The 21,376-nt window shown below is 37.3% G+C and overlaps 1 protein-coding gene across 2 annotated transcripts in view; it reads right to left on the bottom strand.

Moving 5' to 3' along the window:
* Positions 1 to 206: 206 nt before the first annotated feature.
* The window catches only part of LOC132122030 (receptor expression-enhancing protein 3), a 32,852-nt gene continuing 11,682 nt past the window's right edge, over positions 207 to 21,376 (bottom strand). Inside the window, exons 2-8 of one of the 2 annotated variants that reach the window (XM_059531869.1) lie at positions 16,408 to 16,480; positions 8,894 to 8,970; positions 8,481 to 8,601; positions 8,109 to 8,222; positions 4,774 to 4,909; positions 2,169 to 2,305; positions 207 to 920 (exon numbers count right to left, since the gene is read on the bottom strand). In XM_059531869.1, coding sequence (XP_059387852.1) covers positions 840 to 920; positions 2,169 to 2,305; positions 4,774 to 4,909; positions 8,109 to 8,222; positions 8,481 to 8,601; positions 8,894 to 8,970; positions 16,408 to 16,480 — 739 coding nt within the window. In that variant the 3' untranslated portion in view covers positions 207 to 839. The remainder of the gene's footprint in view (positions 921 to 2,168; positions 2,306 to 4,773; positions 4,910 to 8,108; positions 8,223 to 8,480; positions 8,602 to 8,893; positions 8,971 to 16,407; positions 16,481 to 21,376) is intronic. The other variant, XM_059531870.1, reaches the window with a different exon arrangement.

Raw genomic sequence — 21,376 nt, 5'->3', positions numbered from 1 at the left:
ACACATATCGTAATTATAGAAGAAATCACTCAAACGGATTTAAAGTACGGCATACTGCTGACAATGCTTTGAATTTATATCAACTGTCTATCCCCAGTATAAATAATATTTGGTTTTAAATATTTGGATAAAGCATAAACAATAAAAAATTTTTGCATTACAACATTTCAGCTTTATTCAGATTATTGCATTCATTTCGAATCACACAGATAAAGAACATTCTGCATGAAGACCAGAAGTGAAGGTTTAAATCAAGGATTTAAAGAATGTGCAAAAGGGGTTTTCTTTAAACCCAAATACCATCAATAATAAAGAAAACAACAGCAGACTTTTTGAACATTTAAAAATTGTATTAACATTTATGCAACACTGCCTTTTGTTCTCTTTGGTATTTTCTCTATTACTGATAAGAGACACTTTTGGTCTGATGCGGACAAATCATTTTTGAGAATCACTATTCCTACCTAAACCACAATTGTAAAAACTACTTAAAACATCTTCTGAAAGGCAGCGGTAGTGTGAAAACAGAAATATAAAACCCACATCCAAAGAGGACACATTTCTAAATACAAATACTGGAGACAGAAATCTGAATGTCAAATTCAGACCAATAAAGCCATGCCTTACAAATAAAAGCATCAGTCAAACCCCTTACGCTTCATATAGTACTCTAACTCATGACACTCACTGTATGTACAGACTTGCTGGTAGAAGTAATAAATAGATCTGCTGGTGTATCAGTGAAAAAGTGGAAAGTCCACAGCCCTTATGGAAAGAGAAGAATATGAACACACTGGTTGTCTGATAAAGTGGACACATCCCACACATCAGTAGTCAGCTCAGTTATCCACGCTGGAGAAAGTCATGGCATTGATTGCTGGTCTTTTCCTCCCTTTGATCTTCAGAGATCCATAACGTGCCTGTGATCAATGAATGACAAGCATTAGTTATCAGAATTAAGCTCATGCACAGTGCAAGTCAAGAGGGCCATAAACAATAATAAACTCAAGATAACATGATTTGAATAAGAACTTCAATAACTAAATGATAAAAATGACACAGCAAACCTCCATCAGTGATGTCACTTTTACAGTACTTAACGCTTTTAAATAAAGTTTGTTCCTACAATGCAGAACATGATTTTTACTTTGAAATTCTTACTTTTAAATGTAACAAATTCAAGACAATATTGTGAATATACGCGAGTTGCTACTAAATTTTAAATGCTTCTTACAGTGTGCACACTTCAACACAACGCAACAGAGGAAAAGGTTTAATGATTGACCAAAAAAAAATTAATTTGATTAAATAGTCAAGGTTGTTTGTTAAAGGAATAGTTCATGAAAATTACAACTTTATAACTTTACCAACACTCAGGCCATCTAAGGGGTAAATACGTTTCTTTATCAGAGCAGATTTGGAAAAGCAATACATCAATTGCTCACCAACTGATCCTATGCAGTGAATGGGTGCCGTCAGAATCCAAACAGCAAATAAAAACAGCTAACAAAAAAAAAAACACTTTTAACTTTAACTTTAACATTTTAACTTTAAACATTTTTATTACAAACACGCAGCTTTTCGCTTCACAAGACTTCATTTATGGACTGGAGTGGTGTGGATTACGTGATTTTTTTTTTTTATCAGCTGTCTGAACTAATTCTGACGGCACCCATTCACTACAGAGGATCAAGTGATGAAATGCTAAATGTCTCTAGATCTGTTCCAATGAACTAACAAACTCATCTACATATTGGATAACCCGAGGGAGAGAATATTTTCAGCATTTTTTTGGTTGTTGTAAACCATTTCTTTAAATGTGTTAACATGAGCTGAAATGCTACATGTATACAGTATTTTCAGAACAACAGGAACTTTAATGCAATTATAAAGACATAATTGGACTTTTCTATAGAACAATGACCATAATGAGTTGCTATGTTTAAAGGAGGAAATATGTTTTTATTTTATACATATTTTCTATTTATAAAACAATTATTAAAACCTGCTGCATTCAAACTGTTACCTGGTTCCCTAAATAAAATAAAGCAAATTTAAAAATGGCTTTGAACATCCTATGCTAAGGCTATTTGTAGGCGTAATGTAATGTTTATTGAACTACTTTAAGAACAAAATAGAGATGTGCTTTAAGGATTTGTTGGACTTACATCTCTGCGCAGTTTTGAGCGCGTCATCTTGACGCTCTGAGATCGTCTGAGCCCATGATGAGACACGGCTTCATCTTCAGAGTATACAGTCTTACCCTCGTCATCACTCCTGTCATCGTCATCACCATGACAATACTCTACAAAACAAACAGGTTGAGAGATAAGAAAACAAGATGTTGATGAGACCGAACAGCAGGCACGATCGAGATCAGTGCTCCTCAAACAGCTTTCGTCTTAAAGCCCAGAATTTACACTGGCGACCCAGTAACACAGAACCAATATTGTCTACTGTACAAAAAATGTGTCTCACATCGAACACTGAGCAGAAGGCATTTACATATTTATTCATTAATATTCAAATACATACATTTTAAACTATGGGCCCAATAAAATGAAAAATCATACTTCTGTAAGCATGCAAATGTTTTTGATGAACAGGTGACACATGAATTTGTGCAAAAATACTATGTCAACAAGATATGGCTGTTATCAATATAAGCTTATTTATTTATCTAACTGTACATGATTATTTGTTTATTATTCTGCATTTAGCATTGTTTTTCCCATCCATTGCCCTATCAGAACAGACAAATTTTTGGGTCGCAACTGACCAGTTGAGATCCAGTTCATTGTAAACGGTGGGAATGTGATTTCAGCCGTGGAGAAAGGACAAGTAGGAGCAAGAGAGAGAGCAGCTGCCGGGTTCAGGCCGCTCCTGGCACCATCACCTCTGGGTTCCCCGGGTCACTCTGGGAGCTCGGCAGAGTCAGCCTGTCCCAGGACGCCTAACAGCAATCCAGCCAGGTTAACTGCACACGCCATCACCCAGAAGACAGGCTAGAACAAGACTGCATACTGTCCCAAACTGCACTGCACACAACTGAAGGTGTGTGCAGGTCTCCATTCCACCAGAAGGGGGCAGAAGAAACACAGAAACCGAAGATCTTGAAAAACTTTCCTTTGTTTGTTTCCACACCCTCCGCTGTTTTCAATTACTGAAATATAACAACTTCCTTGGGATTTAAAAAAAGTATGCAATTCATTTTCTAAAACTATTCTAATTCTGTTAAGACCTTGATCAAACTAAGCAGAAAGAGCTTTGAAAGAGGACAAGTATAAAGATGCAGAAGACAGGTCTTTCGTTATTTTTTGCAGCTCTGAAGGGCAGTCCAACACATAACCAGAAGAACTATAACTCTTTCTCTATCACACACAGTAAAGCATATATATATATACAAATACATACATACATACATACATACATGGTATACTGCCTATAATAGTTTTTTTTTTTCAAAACTACAGTAATTGTTATTAAAAGTTTTAATTGATTCATTAAAATGGGAAAAAAAACATATATATATATATATAAATAAATAAATAAATAAAGAATTAAAAAATTAAATTACGTGCTCTTTAATGGGCACATTAAATAAGCACATTAAAATCATTGGAAAATTCACAATTGACAATGAAAACTGTGCACCTATGCATTCACACGAGTTCTACTCTGCAATATCAGAAGACTCCTATACTTGTGTAAATATGACTGACAGGAGAGTTTTATATCATGCCCGTCACTTATAGCTGACCTGCACTCATTAGAAATAGCAAAAACCAAACAGGTTAAAGCATGAGCGAATAAATAACACGCTTGAGCCTCTCTTTTAATAGGCTATCTCATGTTTTTAAATTCAAACTGCAATTAGCAGCTCGTTTGATCAGTCGGGATCTTTCACCTTGGCTTTGAGCTTCTGAAAGGGAATGCCATTTCGGAAGAGCTGGCTTTCTGATGGCTTCATTGCAGACGAGATGAAAATGACCTGGATGCCAGCGGAATTTCAAACGCGGCGGACGCATTAGCATACTGAGATAGAAGCACATTAGGTATTCCGCTCGGAGCCTCCCTGAGCTGTTTTTTCCTCTTCTTCATCTTCTCACAAAGCAGCAGTAGGAACGTGCCGCTATTACTTATTATCCTCCGGTGCCTGAGACAAATACCGAATCCATTCCATTTGCTCCAAACCCAGTTAACACGGCAGTGATTTCCAGAATCATGTGAGATTTAGATGAGATATCATTATGACGGCTCGATGGCTTTACTTGCTCTACTAAACATCTTTACAGACACTTTCCCGCTAGCTGTGTCACACAAAGGCTGTGTCTGAAACCTCAAAAAATGCTGCTTTCGCAGGCGACATCAAAGCACATCTGAATTCAATGTTTGTGTAACATCCTGTCTACTATGATGGTTTCATCTGGTTTATGAAGACAGCGTGTGCTTATAATACGCCACAACCCTGTGTGGCAGATGGTGGAAAGAAACAGTCGGAAGATGGCATTTTCATTACTGTCTATTGTTTTTATCTGATTGATACTGAAAAATATGCACTCTGTTGATTAAATATTTGCGAGATCACCTCTGAAGCTCATTTGTTCGGCATCATTAGAGGTGACGTTACAATGCACTGGAACCTCTTTTGAGTTTCTGCCTGTTAGCCAGAGTAAGGCATCTGCCTTCTGTTGTGGACACAGCTGAGAAACACCAGTGTGAAAGGAAACAAAGGATGGAGTGTTAATAATTAATCTGCGAGGTAAGAATTACCAGCTCCGTCTGGCTGGTCCATGATGGCTCTTCTGGCTGGGTTGGACCTGTATGATGAATACGTGTCATCTTGAGGGATCTGGGTAAGGTCATGCATGCTGAAGCTCCTGAGCTTCTCCGTGATGGCACCTTGACCCTGTAGAGACAAAACAGCCCCCAGTTAGGATAAACACATCAATGCTGAAAACACACAGGACAGCCTTAACTGAGCATAACAAGAGTGCACAGACATCATTACAACATGCATGCATGTATGAATGAATGAATGAATGAACGAAGATAAGATTTGGGCTCTGTTCCAAGTGACCTGTTACCTAGTGAGCTGCCCTGTAGCAGCTGAACAAACAGACCCGTAGATTTGGCATTGGCATGTCAGCAGTGAAATCAAATTGAATTTATATATATCACATGACAGAAGTATATTAACAAGTCCCAAATTCTTGCTTTATTTGCCATCTTTTATGAATTTTTTTCCCACTGAGTTCATCACAGTACTTTCACCTTAGAATTTGGCTGAAAGTTATCTTAAGATGAATTCGCATTTACTGTATTTGGCAAAATTTCATTAAAAAAAAAAAAAAAGTAATTTCTGGTAATTTTTGGAATCCAAGCAAATGGGAATTTTAGGGCAATGGCCAACATAAAGCTGTTTGAAACTGATTTCTGTGGCAGAAAAATGAATGCATATTACATGCCTAAAACTACATTATTAATTCAGACAATGGTTGGTTGGTGTTTTTTATTTTTTATTTAACACCATGCCAGCTTCCATAGCTATTTATATGACGAGTAACAAGCTGAATTAGTATAAAGAACAATTACAATTTAAAAACTTATATAAGGTTTTAAAAGATGGCATTAGATAATTCTAAAATTAATTCTGGGTTGATTCTGGTAGACAACTTAAACTAGCAGAAATTAATAAAATATGTTCAAAAGAAATCTGGCATATTGGTAGATCTTCATTTGTTATTAAAGGGATAGTTCTCCCCAAAAATTTAATTCTGTCATTAATTACTCACCCTCATGACATTTCAAACCTTCAAAACACAAATTAAGATATTTTTTATGAAATCCGAGAGCTTTCTGACCTTGCATAGGCAGCAACACAACTGAAATGTTTATGGATTTGATAATATAGTCCATGTGACACCAACCTTAATTTTATGAAGCTATGAGGATACAACAAAACGAAAAAATAATGGCTGAATTTCTTCTCTTGTGTTTCAGAATTCGACACGCGTTCACAATAGTACCACAATGCATGCATAAAACTCCTCTCTTTGCAAACAAGCCGCAGTGCACCCAGGTTTTATGTCAGAATGCCGGCTCCTGCATCAGCAAACTATGATTGAACCACTGATATCACATGGACTATTTTATCAATGTCCTTAATACCTTTCTGCGCCTTAAACGTTGTAATTTCATTGCGGTCTATGCTGGGTCAGAAAACTCTCAGATTTCATCAAAAATATCTTAATCTGTGTTTTGAAGATGAACAAAAGTCTTATGGGTTTGGAGCAACATGAGGAGTAATTTATGACAAACTTTTCATATTTGGCTGAAGTAACCCTTTAAGAATTAAGGTGTGATTCTGGAATGTCCTATTCAACATTGTGTATTATGTGATCTGATCACAGCAGTTAATGGAAATAAAGAAGTGACTTTCACCCACAGTGGAGTTAATTTCATACTCAAATGCGGATTTATTTTGCCAATTGTTTATGACATAATATACTATGGAAGATTTAAGATCTGAGGGTGTTATGGAACACTTTTCAATATCCGTGGAAAGTGCTTTTTTTTAGCACCCTCCTCCACTTGTTAATTCGCAGGAATAAATGGACAAAACTGTGCTAATGTGACCACACGTTTAGAAGGCAGCACAACTATGCTAGAATTATGCCTTGAAATGTTGCTTACATATGCAGCACACTTGGGTTTTGGAAGAGAGCATTACTGAACAAAGGACATAAGATTAAAAACAAAAATAGGAACATTTTAGGCTTAGGTGCTAAACTGATGTAATAATACTATTAGTGCTTAACACCATGTTTTAGTTTGCAAAAATGTAGAAAAACAATGAAAAAATGGGCAAATGAAAGCATGAGCTAAAAGCTGTTAAAATGACACTGCTTTTTCACATGCTGTAGACACTATAGCATTACCTGCACTGGAGAGAGCAGGGCTGCAGTATTCCTATAGAGCAGACTATATCAGTACAAGGTAACAAGATAAAGATGATCACCAAAGAGAGGATTCGACAAAGAAAACAGAAGCAACATGCCAGAAGGAGGGTAAAAGCAAAAAAAGAAGAAAATATGGCAGCGTTTAAGAATAAGCCTTTTACAAGCTCACTGGCTCCACTTTAGAGACGTCTTTCAATAACGGCATCTTTTCAGAGTGAGCCTAGGCAGGACAGTGGCCAAGCGAAAAAACTGTCGAGAAGCCCTGTGTTCTGCTTTTGATTAGGATAGCAGCATGATTACATTTACTACTGCACTTATACTAATGGCTTTGGGTTGTTTTCACAAAGGAACAGTGACCTTTGCTTGCAAATGAAAGTCATTAGTGTGTCATTTATTGCTGGTATTGCAGGTTTGTGCCGGTGCACTTGAGCTCTTTTTTGCACAGGGAATAGGGACAGAAAAAAAACGGTTAAGGTAAAGTGTCATGTGCAACATACTGGAAAAAAAAATATAGACATAAAAAATGTATAGACTGAATGCACTGTAAGTCACTTTGGATAAAAGCGTCTGCTAAATGCATAAATGTAAAATGTAACCAGTTAACTTTCAACTTCCAGTTAAGCAGCCATTATTCCAGTTTTCAGTATCAAGTGATCCATCAGAAATTATTCAGATATGCTGATTTGATTACAATAAATGTTTCTTGAGCAGCGTCGATGTTAAAAACAGTTGTGCTGCTTAATATTTTTGTGGAAACTGCACAATTGTTTTTCGGATGTTTACATATAAATAACTTCATATATACAACATATAAAGTGTGTAACAAATGTCACTTAGGATCAATTTAATGCTGGAAAAAAAGTAATAATTTCAACAACAACAAAACTATTTTAATCTATACTTTCAAAGGGTATTGAAGTCCTGAGTGAAACAGAACATTCAAAGAAAAAGATTATAAAGAAAGCATGTATGGTCTGTTATGATTTCATGTAGACTTTAAAAGGACTCAAGCTAGCTTCATTACTGAAATTGGAAACACCCACAAAGTATAAACCTGCATATCAGAGGCAGAACTATATATAAACTGTTCAAAACAGCTCTAGCATTCTGTGTGTCTATATTCAGCACACACACACACACACTTGCCTTGACAGCAGCAGAGACGGCAGCAGTTGCAGCAATGGTCAGGCCCTGCTTGCCGAAGTTCACCATGGTCTCATAGCTTCGTTCTTTCGCCTGGACTATGTAGTCATCAATTTCCTTCAAGAACATTTATGGCAAGATTGAGTACTTTCTGGTCACAAAGTACATAGCCAAACAATAAAATATGCAAATACAGAATTGTAAATGAGTAAAGGAAGACTAGATCTGTAGTTATCAGCTGGTGGTCTGTTCTTATAGGGTTGCAGAACAGCAAAAAAAAAAAAAAAATCATCTTTCATTTTGCATTATGGTGAAAAATAGTAGAATATCTGCTCAAATGCTTTGCAAAAACCAGTGTATGAAGCATAGATTCACCCTTTCTTTGGAGGACAACAGAGGATGAAGGGCTTTTCTGTAGATGACACTAGCTCCTCTCGTGTAGGGAGACAGAAGCCAGATCACAAACGCAATCTTGATCTCGTAATAGAGGGGAAACCTTCAGATCAGAGGGGAGAAAGAAAGATATGAGGACCCACGTTACATCTGATTAATCAGCTAACATAATTACAATCATTAAAGCTGTATTCCAACAAATTAATTTGTGCTACTCTAAATTAAAATGCCAACTTTGTTTCACTAAACCCTGACTGCTTCTCTGCATTCCTTGGTCTAGGGATACAAAAACAAGATCTTAAATGAAACGGCCTTCTTCTTTGACCTGACATGAATCACTTGTAATCAGGAAAATGCGCCGCTGGTGTAAAGGAAGACTCAATCGTCAGACTCACCAGGCTATGGTTAGATCTGTGACAGTCTCCACTACTGTAAACAGGGCAAAAACAATCCAGTACATCATCCATCGCACCTGAAAAAGGAAGGAAACAAACATGATTTTTTCGAAGGAATGCATAATACACACATTCATGTACTAAATTAGAAATAAACGCACATAGCACAAAATTTTTTTTTTGCACTGATACAGAAACTGTGACCTAAACAGTAATCAATTATTGATTTCTTTTTACATTTTAAATAAAAAAAATTTGTTCGGTTTGAATTCTTTTTAACAGGGTATAGATATGAACCATCACACCGAGAAAAAACTAAAAAGCAGGCCACGGTCACAAAATAAACCTGGTCAATATTTCAAAAGAAACCCTGACATGATCATGGTGCTGTACATTATCCATCACTTCCCAAATACAAAAATGTGTATTTTTCTACTGATTAAAAGTACAGTGGCATCAATAAAATCAATCTTTAAATTAATTATTTCTCAAATATTTCTCCAATTAACAATGATAGTGTTCACAGTGATTCTTGGGATTGTAGTTCTCACAGTTCTGTACCTTTTGTGTATATACACAAGTATGTGTTCTGGAAGTATGTGGTAGTACCCATAGGGATTTTTAAGTTTATCTAAAGAGTTATAAGCCGTGAATCAAACCAACCAGCTACAAAGTGAATCACAAAATTACTTTGAAGGGCTGGGCGATATGGAGCAAAAAATATATCTTGATATACGATATATATCTCGATATCTTTACAGGGAAAATAACCCCCCAAAAACTACTGTAAAAACAAATATGCCAAATATTACATGTGTAGGGCCCTATGAAATTTTTATTTTTTCTTCACCATATGTTTTATTGTTACCTAATTTTGTGTTTAAGCAAGTATAATTATTTAAATTCATAAAAACAGCTTAATTTGTTACAATTTTTAAAATAGCCTTTTCCCCCCTCTGAAACTCTGTGTATTCACATTTTTCTGGTTATCAAATGAAGGCATAAAACATTCATTTAATTTATCTTTTAATTATTTAAAATTAAGCAAACCTTATTTTTGGTTAAACAAAGGGGATTTACTATTAAAAATAAAACATGGAAGAAATGTTGTGTGATTATTCCTTGAATTATGTTACATTTTAATATTAGTAGTAGTAGGCTATGTACATTCTTCTGAACAATAATAATAGATTTCTGGCAAATACTTTTATTTTTACGGGTTTACCTTTACAGTTCTGTGTATGTGATACTACAGTCTATGATGTGATATATGACGCTAGTGAGAGGAAAGACGCAGAAATGACCGCGAGCGTCACACGCGCTTCCGTGTGTGTGATAAACGAAGGCGCGCTTCTGCTCCATTCATTAACACAGACACGCAGAACATGCAGGATTCATATTTAAATTAAAACATTTTCCGGCTTAATATTTACAGATATTAGTCCATATCATGATTTGATGTGAGTGCAATGACCTACTTTTGTATATTTCATTTAAAATTTTACAAATTCCGTGACATTCCACGTTATACTGTAATTCCATTTTTATGACTGGATACCGTCCACGTTTTCTGCATCGCAGAAATCATAGGGCCCTATAGTAGACATCTGCCTGCTGTTCGCCATACGCCTTAAAACTGAGGTATCTCCATATAATGGAGCCAGTTGTCCTTTTTTTTTTTTTTGACTAGTTCTGCAGCCTCCGGGCTGGTTGCGGACGACGCAATGTTCAACTCGAGGGGAGGTGGAACAAAATCAAGGAGACGGGGGCGAGCATAGCACAGAGAAGACAAACAAGCAAAGTAGCGGAATCAGAATTAAACAATATAGCGATATATACGATATGTCAAAATCCATATCATGTTTAAAAAATAGCTCGATATATTTTAAATATCGAGATATCGCCCACCCCTAATATATATATATATATATATATATTAAAACTTTCAATTAATCTTCCAGAATCATGGCCAATGAAAAAGTGGGCAGTACTGCACTATGATGGACAGACAGATAAACTGTTTAGTTTAGGTTATAGAATAAGCTGTCTCTGCCTCGAACAGCTGGACAGCAATTAAAACTAACAAAAAACTCCAACTGGGTGATACCAATACACAACAAAGAAATACTCTGCATTCCAAGCCAAGTGCTACACTTAATGCAGCACTGATCACCTTCTGCCAAAGCCAGGAGATGTGACACACTAAAACATAAAACACCTGGTACTATGCTAAAGAAAATGAAAATAAAACTCATTCATGCATTTTTTTTTCCATTCAGTAGAGACAACGCCTAATCTTTCTGCACAGTGGCTCGCTAACACAAATCCAAGTGCACCTTTTTTTTACTAGGAGGAGACGGAAACACAGTCAAGAGCAACAAAAAATCATTATGGCCGTGACATTAATTTCCATCCCAGTTTTCTGTGTGTGTCTCTCTGCAGAAGGACCTGTTTGGTATGCTCTACCTCTCCTCTGCTCTCAACAACAGCGAGCTTTCAGCCAGCTTCTTAGCATTTCAATTTCAAACGCCCGTGCAGACAGTCATGTGATCCCCAGCCTTGAGCTGCAGCTCTCGGAGGTATTAGGTGATATTTTCAGCCTCACTGAACAAAGTCAAATGAATCCATGCAGAGGCAGCATTACCAGCCTGACAGGAGGCGTCAGATTTAATTGGTGTCCTTCCAATGAACCTTCAGTGGTCTGAGAGAGATCAATGCTTTGCATCAGCTGCAGGAAAGCTGTCGCTCTGTGACAAACCGTCAATCGAAATCCACCAGCGGTGGACCGCTGTGGAAATCCACCAGTGGTGGAGCGCTTTGGTTGTGGACTGCATCGAAGCAAGAAATCTAATCAGATGTAGAAGCCTTTCTCCCATAATCCTGCAGACAATCCTATTTATTACAAGTCTGCAATTACCTGGCTTCATTTAGAGAAGTATGTGAGATGTAAGCAGAATTTCCACTGCTTTGTTCCATCTCAAAGAACCAGGTCGAAGGCGATTCATGAATGGGCTGGCGTCCAAGACAAGCATGCCTTTCCTGTTCTGCAATGCAGTTGTGTAGCCTGGATTTCCAATGGAAAAAAAACCCCTTTGAAGTTTCCTGAATGTGAATGGACGTATTCCTTTCCTGCTCTGCGTGTGTACCGTGGAAAGGTTTCTTTGTTCAACATTTAAACTGAGCAGAGAGACATATGAGCTGACCAGCTCTGTTTATCTAACAAACAGGAGTTGTAGGCATTGTACAGATTCGCTCCGAGAGGAAAAACCACACTGCGGTTTCTAAGAGCATCTAGTCTATGCTAGTAAACACAGGCCTTGTCAAGCTGCCTTTAAACTTTATTTTAAGTCCAACGTAAACCAGCAGCTCCAGTCCACCGGCCCTATAAAAAGGCCTTCAACACAAAGCATTATATGTCTAGTTCTATTTTGAAAGTGATTTGAAAGAGGTTTCTCAATTACCAGTCTGCACTTAAAGGCAAATGCAGAAACGGTTATGACATGTTTTTAAAAAGCAGCTTTTTGCGGTCGATTGAGCTTTCTTCTTTTTTTCCAAAGGTTTGCTATTAAAATTCAAAGTTTACCGAAACTGACTTTCCACTTGAACATTCAGGAACATTCTACATTCAAGCAAAGCGTATAAACATTTGTGATGTTGGGCTGCCAGTGTCCTTGATGCTGCTACTGCTGTTTACATAAACGTGTCCGACATTGAGTAATGCATGTAGTCCAGAGCCTCGATCATAACATTATAACAGGCACCTTCCTATTAGAGACCTGCACGATCACGGGACCCATCGCAGCACAGTGCGGCGCGGGACAACACTTGATGTGCGGGTAGAGACTTGTGTGTGCAGGATGCGGGAGAATAATTAAGATGTGCTCACACTAGGCAATCTTAACCGTGCCAGAGTGCGTTTGACGCCCAAAGCCTGGTTAGTTTGACTAGTGTGATTCAGTTATATATAGATCAGAATGTGAGCGCTAACCGCGCCAGAGAGCAGATCTTCTGATACGTGCTGCATGATTGCGTGAATATTTCTGAGAAGCTAAAGTGATAGGTCTGTAAATCAATATAATGTGAGAGGGATGTGTGTTACCGCATCCCATACAACTTAAAATAATAAACCACAAAGTTAACAAAATGATTCACTTCACTGTGTTGTGCGAGCGCTTCTCTGCTGTCTTCACGTGCTTTCAGAAACTTCCTATTTCCAACTTATAAAGTCCTGATTATGAGCTCGTTGCATTCTTTTCTGTTAAAAATAACAATGGACAGTGGTTTGTGAATGTTGATGCTTAGACTAAATAATTTGATCGGGAGCATCCTCTCCTGTAATCTATGATTTGTCTGTTTGTGTATTCAGAGCCAGTGAGCAACATACTTTCATAATAATAAAAAACTGCTTTAACGCGCAATAAAATAATTGTTGGCATTAATCAATTAATGTGTTATTGGATAATAACGTGTCAACTTGCCCAGCCCTAATGTAAATATAAATGTTTTTATTGCAGTATTTTAGTTTCATATGTGACCATAATGCTGTATTGATGTGTTTGAACTAGGGCTGGGATAAATGATTATTTTTTAAACGATTAATCTAGCGATTATTTTTTCGATGCATCGATTAATCTAACGATTAATTTTTCCAGACCGATTCGATTTCGATTATCTCCCCATTAATTGACTACTAACAATTTATACATGTTGATTTACATATCTGAATGAAAAAAACATGAATTCCTTAACATTGCAATATATGTTTATTGCTCTTAAAATTACAAAATAAAAGACTGACTAAGAATGCATTACTTTGCACTTGTATAGAGATAGCATTCAATAAAACCTTGAAGTCTTGAAAACACATAGCTTACTGAAACAAGCTTACTGAACACATAGGGCCTAGCTTACTGAAAAAAAGTTCTTCTTTCAGATGAAAAAACAACAACTTGATTTCTAGCATTCAATAAAAAAGTTCACCCAAAATACTTGTTTAGAGCAATTGAAAGAATACAGTAACCAATGTAAACTTTAGGGCTTTAAGCTAATACAGAGAGTGCTTTTCCAAAAAAAAAAAGAAGAAAAAAATGGAGAAAAAAAATCTCCGAATGCTCCACGTGAAACTTTGGCGTTCCGCCCTTTTTCTATCGTGTCTAATGATTTTGGTTAATATTCACGAGGGGAGGGGGGTGGGTGAAGAGAGAGAGAGAGAGAGAGTGCTCGTGTAGTTTGAAGACTGTGAGTGAAACTGCGCGTGGTGTTTCGCCCTTTTTCTATCGTGTTTAATGATTTTGATTAATATGCACAAGAGAGAGAGCAAGAAGCGCTCGTGTTGTTTGAAGACTATGAGTGCGCGCGCAGCCGGGGCTCTCTCTCGTACGCGCCCTGTCACTGTCACTCACCGATCAAATAAGGCTTTGACAGCCGCCAAAAAAAAAGATCAATGCAGAAAAACCCCTGGACTGGTTATATAACGTTGGACAGAATGTTGATCCGGCCATCGCATATATTCAGCGCACATAAGGTAAACGGTTTGCAAACGTTTTTTAGAGAAATAAAAACAGGTCGACGAATCGATGCGCATATTTTGCGTCGACGTATTTTTTGCGTCGACGTCATCGATGACCTCGACGCGTTGTCCCAGCCCTAGTTTGAACCCCTTATGTTTTTATGGTGGTTTCAGTATATAATAAAGATATAAAACAGATTTTAATACTTTGGTATTTTAACATAATATAAAGTTAATGTTTTTATATAAAAACTTTTTTAATGTTGCTACCATTTTAACAGTAAAGTTCTGGCAAACACAGCTGACAGATTGTAACAAAACAAATCATAGATTTGTTTCGTTTTAAACAACTTATGTCACACTCAGGCCCCGTTCACACTAGTGCTTCTTCATTTTAAAATGGCATTTTAAAAATGATTCGCGTTTACACTGGTGTTTCAGAAACAATCTCAGTCTACACTACATAACTGAAAACGCATTTCACATGACCATTCACGCACACTAGGCATGCGCGTAAAGATCTTCAAGGATAAAAGAAAAACAATTTTTTTAAGATCTTCAAGGATAACAATGTCCTGTTTAGGAGAGGTAGCCCTGGCATAGCTTCTACAGAGGGGAATGAATTTCACAGTAGAAGTAACTCAATTCATTGCAATGCAGCACTAATACAAATAACTATTTCTAGGGTACTGAAATAACACCAGTAAAACCACTAAGGAAACCTAAAATTAGTCATCTGAAGTAGACAAAGGCATGACATTTAAAAGTGATGGTCTACCCCAAAATAAAACTTGCTCATTTACTCACTATCATGTCATTCCAAAAACAAAAGGAGAGCATCTGAATCTTTAGGCTCCATGGAACAACATGAGGGTAAGTAAATCAAATTTAAAACACAATTTTAATTTTAAAAAAAAACTTCAAATTATTTTACAAGAACAAAGAGAACTTTCACAGAAGATTATGGTTTGACTTCAATGGGGTAAAACCAGATTCTGCATTTTATTCCTCATTATATCCTGCTTTGCAGGTTCACCACAATGTTGCAATGTTGCTTAAAGGTGTTGCTGACTATAAATGACACTGATTCTGGCTGAACCTGAATTAGCATTTCAACGTAACACCTGCATTGATCTTTCTCCTGTGGATGTAGGGTGGGTTCTCACAGGGCGGGTCCTTTAAAACAACTATGTGCAGAGAGTATGTCACCCGATCCAGACATACAAGCCAACACACACTCCCTCCCAACATGCCCCAACATGCACAGAAACGATAATCTGCTGTGCTGTTCACATCTTATTTCAAGGAGTGGTGTGACTTAGCAGTAAAAAATCTGATCTAGTAAACCAAAAGTTGTAGAAGTGTTGATTAATGAAAACAACTGATGTCCCTTGAGCGGGACACTAAACTTCAAGTTATTTCAGAGGAGACTGAGGGGCTGTTTACATGATTTTTGTTTTCAATGTTTTCAGGCGAAAACGTGAAACATTTTATGTATTTTGCCTGTTCTTTTACACAACATCTGCATTTTGGGGACTGAAAACATATTTTCAAAGTGCAAGTTTCCGTGTAAACACCCAAAACGGGAATCTTTGAAAATGTTTACATCATGCGCGTGTGTAGCACATGTTAGGTATATAGACATGCATAGTATGTGTCAATTTTAAAAGCAAGCGCGAACAAACATACACAACAATGGTGGCGTATATAGTACTGTTGTTGTAGCTCAAGAGTTTGCTAATGCTTCTCCAGCAAAGTGTGGATTTACTTCACCAATATTACAACCAACACCGGAGACGCATCATATACACCATATAATCATCACTGCCCTGCAGGTAGTGTTTACTAACAAGATGACAGCGCCAACTACTGGCCTGGCATATGTAATCGAGCATTTTTGGCCTTTTTCGTGGATATGTGTAAATTGTTTGATGAATTAAAAGCCTGCTAAATGAAAAAACAACCCAAAACAATTTATGGGAATGGACACCATGTTTATACTTACATATTCTTTGACATTTTTGGTTTTCACTGCTTTGTAGGAATAGTACGCTGGGTACAGGTTTCCAAAAACCAGCCTGTGCAAAGAAAGAGAGGGTAAAACAAATAAATATAGGGAAAACAACTGTAAACCTCTAGATATTCTTCAAAAGCAGGACGATTAATGGGCTTGGATACTCCCATCTGTGTGTCTAGCTCTATAAAAAAGCCATTCACTTCCTCTGTCTGATTGTGTTTACAAGCTAAACAACGATTTCCTTTTCTTCCGTTCCGAAAGAAAGAATAAAGAAAACTGAAGGGACAAAAATGCAGGAGACATCTAATGTAAAACATGCCCTATCAGAGATTAAATCCATGTGGACTGCGGCCCATAGAGCACGACTGTTAGAACACTAACACTAGCTGTTTTAGCTTGAAGAAACCAAAATGGCAACAAGTACTACACAATATTGAGGACAATATAAATGTAATTTTTTTAAACGAATTCATGAAGCATCTCATTGACAAATCAACAAAAAGCTGGAATACACAACACAACTGCTGAAGGTTAGAGGCAGCCTACAGATTTTGGGCAATCGGAATTTACAGATTTCCCAGAAAATTGTGTAGTGTATTAATGGGCTTCAGACTTTGATTTAATCCGGTCGGCGGATATCAGACATGTTTAATATTTGTATCTGATTTTAGAACACATTTTTATTTGTCATGCATCTCTTAGTAACATGGCACAAGTTTCTCCATGAGTTTGTTGTGTTTGTAATGAGTTGAAAGTCTGGCAGTGTGTGATCAGTCTTTTGTAACCATGTTAAAAGTAGGCAAGTTTATGAAATTTTTTCAAATTTGAAAACTCATGTAGCATAATCCAACTTTAAACTCCAAATCTGTATGAGTTTCTTTCTTCTGTTGAGTACAAAAGATATTTTAAAGTGTGATGGTGACCAAACAGCTGACGGTAGCCACTGAATTCAATAGTATGAAAAAGAAAAAAAAAAGTACTGTGAAAGTCACTGGCTACCACCAGCTGCTTGGTTACTAACATTCTTTAAAATATATTTTTTCGTGCTCAACAGAAGGAAATAACTCAAAGGTTTGGAAGGTGAGTAAATCAGGACAGTATTTTCATTTTCGGGTGAACTATCCTTTTATTTGTTCTGTATAGAGAAACTTTGAGCAATGACCTAACTTTGGGAAATTATTCAGTTTGAGAAATTATATTTCATTGGATATAATGCAAACATTGGATGAAGGTGGACCTTAGTGTCACACTGATATGTTCATTTAAGTAAATCATTAAGTTTCCATTTCCATTTCATCCAATGAGCGACTGACCTAAGACAAGCCAATAAGCTAGCAGATGGGCCCAGCGCCAACCCTTCACCTGCAGCCTGTCCCCCTCACACGAGCCCCATTTATTACGTCATGTCGACTAAATTTGTTGGGGAACTAGCGGCAGATACAACATACTGATGATAGTGAACCCCCTCCTTGTGCAAGACTTCCATTGTCACCGAGCAATTAGTGATCAGTATTAGTATCAGAGGAGACATACGCAAAACAAATCCTCTTCTCATCTGGACCCACACAAATAAGTTCAGGGGATAACCTCCACAAAAGCAGGACAACACACAGAATTTTGGCCCCAAACTGCCTGTGGCCCAGACAGCATGTGATAACAGACAAAAACTTCAGCTAGCGTTCGGTTTCACAGACAGGAACCAGGCTTGATGTTTCCCAGATGATAAAGTTGCTCTCTGAAACCAACGTTTCACTTTTGTACTAAGGTTGTACCTTGAATATGCCATTCCCCCAAGGGCTAAAAGAGTCATTCAAAGTAGCTTATTGGTGAACTGTCTCAGGTTGAAAAGTTACCTCTGCACTGGGATGATTTAGAGGCATTGTGCCTCTGCAGACAGGCAGGCATCTTGACTCAGGAATGCAGCTAAATTTGGTGGGCAGTTTGTACCGTTTCTGCTGTCAATTATGGACAGTGTGTGACCCAGAAATTAAGCCCACTCCAATATCAGGCCAAAAACTTGTCTAGGTGCAGTTTTGGAGCAGCAAACTCTACTATGACAATAACAAATTTGTGATTTCCTTCTATTTCTTAAACTATGACCATCTGTGTGGAAAGACACAGACATATTTTGTTATTTCACTTTTTTAGATCGATTAAACATTAATTCTGATTTCCATTTGAAAGCATAAATCTAGGCTGTCAGTTTCAGAGCAAAATGCAAAATGATACTTCATTTACTGATGCGTTTCACTTTGCAGCGACTAAAACCAGCAGTATATACACATACTTCCCAGCGGTGCAGCAAAATAAAAACATGCTGATTTATGGTTGAAAATTCAAATTAAAAAGTAAAATAGAAGTTTTATTTATATTAGTATTTAAGTGTACTATAAAACAACTTTTTAATTAAATAAAATTTTTGGTAACACTTTATTTTAAGGTGTCCTTGTTACACACATTACATGTACTTACTATTATAATATCAATTAATTATGCATAATTAGTTGCAAGTAACCCTAAGCCAATATCTAATCCTAACCCTAAAAATATAGTCAATACATGTAAAGTACATCCAAAAATGAAAATTGAGTCATAAATTACTCACACTGAATTCTTCCTAGGTGTATATGACTTTCTTCTTTCAGACAAATTCAGATGGTGTAATTTTTCCTTGATCTTTCAAGATGTTTAATGCCATTTGGCGGGTGTGTCATTGCATAGGTCCTTGAGAAGTTTAATAAAAAGCTCATCCATAAAAAAAAAAACAGTTGTAAATGAAGCAGTTCCAGGGGAATGACGTATGAGGTCAGCTTTGCGCTGCTCAGAAGTGACAAATGCGGGAAAGCAGCGGAGAGATCAAAACAAAACAACAGTCACTAATTAGAAGTACAAAACTAGGGTTTGTAAATAAGAATGTTGGAGGATTTCGATATAAGCCAAAAGGAGACTTGTTTTCCTTTGCTTAAGTAAAGAAACTTTGCTTCTTTTGCTCCAGTTAACAAATGTTGGTTTTCACGAGACTCACCGGCGCATGTGCAACGCTGACCTCATACATCATTCATACGGAACTGCTTACGTTTTACAACAGAGAGCGCAAGCTAGATTAAAGTGATTATTACGTTTTGAATATGGATATTTTTCTTACAAAAATGCATCAATTCACTACAAAATGCCTTTATTCACCCCCTGGAGCCGTGTGAGACTTTTTTAAATGAATGCGCTTTTTATTAGCTTCTCATGAACCAATGCAGTGCAACACCTGTGAGTGTCATCAAACTAACCCTTTAACAAATTATATATATTTTTTTTTAAGATTAGTTTTAGTTTTTTAACATTTTGGCTTCATTAAAGGTGCAATAGCAGTCTTCAGAAACATTTTTTGTTATACTGGTTGAAAGTCTCTTCACATCCCGATGGTAATCATCAAGTTAAGTGGTTTAAATTGATCTGTATTTATGTATTCTGTGGAAGGCATAGGACCAAGAAATGTACACTCAGTCCAAGCGTTTTAAATAGCTTTCCTAACTGCTTGTCAATGTATGTATCTGCATACCACCCTGTTTGCGCAGACAGAATATGTCATTAGCGCATTCATGCATGCTGTGCAGACAGAGCTAAAATGGCAGACAAAAATCAACAACCCAGTCTTCTTTCCTGGTATTGTAGTATTTTCTTGCTGGTGAACGACACATGATGTACTACACACTCGATTCAGATGATCAACTCAAGTTATGTGAATGAACTGTATTCCAATCAATCGATACGATCCCTACACAGTGTTCATTGCTCCCTACTATCTGAGCAAGGGTTTACTTCACTTCGGAACAAGACTGGAATTGGGAACCGCTAAAGTAGCCTATAGTAGTAATGTTGTCACTGGTATTCTGGTCTGTGAGCATACGCACAACCAGCACATCCTGGAATGTAACTGTCAATTTCGTCACCGCCCCTTTTTAGGGGAAAATAAACTAGATTTCACATAGACTTCCCTACAAATTAGCGGCAAAAAGCAATGTCCGTACACAGCCAGCAGGCATAAATAACTTAAGAAATCCAAAAGACTAAACATGTCAAGTAATTATATGTCCATCCTGCCTGCCACAGAGTGTGAAAGATACATCCACAAACTTAATTTGGTCAATTTAAAAACACGTCGCTTCATTCACCCAGTGTCAAATTGGTGTAAGCACCCCACCCATTGGCCAGAAGTGTCTTACCCTGACATTTACTCGTACCCCATCGAGTCACCAGGTAAGCTAGTGAATGATTTTACTTTGTATTTGAAAGTAAACATCTTTAAATGTATATATTATGCCTTTATATTAAGAGTACTGAGTGCACTTTTCTGTCCATACAAGTAGCCTGGCTTAGCTTTCGATTAGCATCATACGTAATTCATGATATTTCCATAACAGCAAGATACCGATGATGATAACAGGTAGCCATGAATTTCAAATTTGGGGTTTTACAAACATTAATGGTGCAACCAACCACACAACAACTCTTTGGCATGTTGTAAGGTTAGTCCAATTCCTCGATCCAATACTGTATGTCGGTTTGTTTTCCCCTAAAAGTGGGCGTGAATCTGTTCATAGACATTCTATGACGCTGCACCGGTTGTGCGTATAAATGCGTTCAGGGGCCGTGGCTTTGGACGGCGATTGCAGGGATGGTGGGACATTCGCTTTCAGTGCTATCAGGCTAATGTTATCATTTCCAAGATCTCCTATTGCACCTTTAAGATGGATAGTGTAGACAGGAAGTGAAGTGGAAGAGTGGGTCCTTGAGCTGTGATTCAAACTCGGGATGCCCGCAATGTCCTGTAGCTCAAGTGGTAGAGCATTGCGTTACTAAGCGCAAGGTTGGGTTGGGGGTTCGAATCCCGGGGAACACATGATAGGTAAAAATTGATAGCCTGAATGCAGTGTAAGTCACTTTGGATAAAAGCGTCTGCTAA

Source organism: Carassius carassius, chromosome 40, assembly GCF_963082965.1.
Source record: "Carassius carassius chromosome 40, fCarCar2.1, whole genome shotgun sequence".
NCBI classification, from domain to species: Eukaryota; Metazoa; Chordata; class Actinopteri; order Cypriniformes; family Cyprinidae; genus Carassius; species Carassius carassius.
This window is presented reverse-complemented; position numbering and strand designations above follow the sequence as displayed.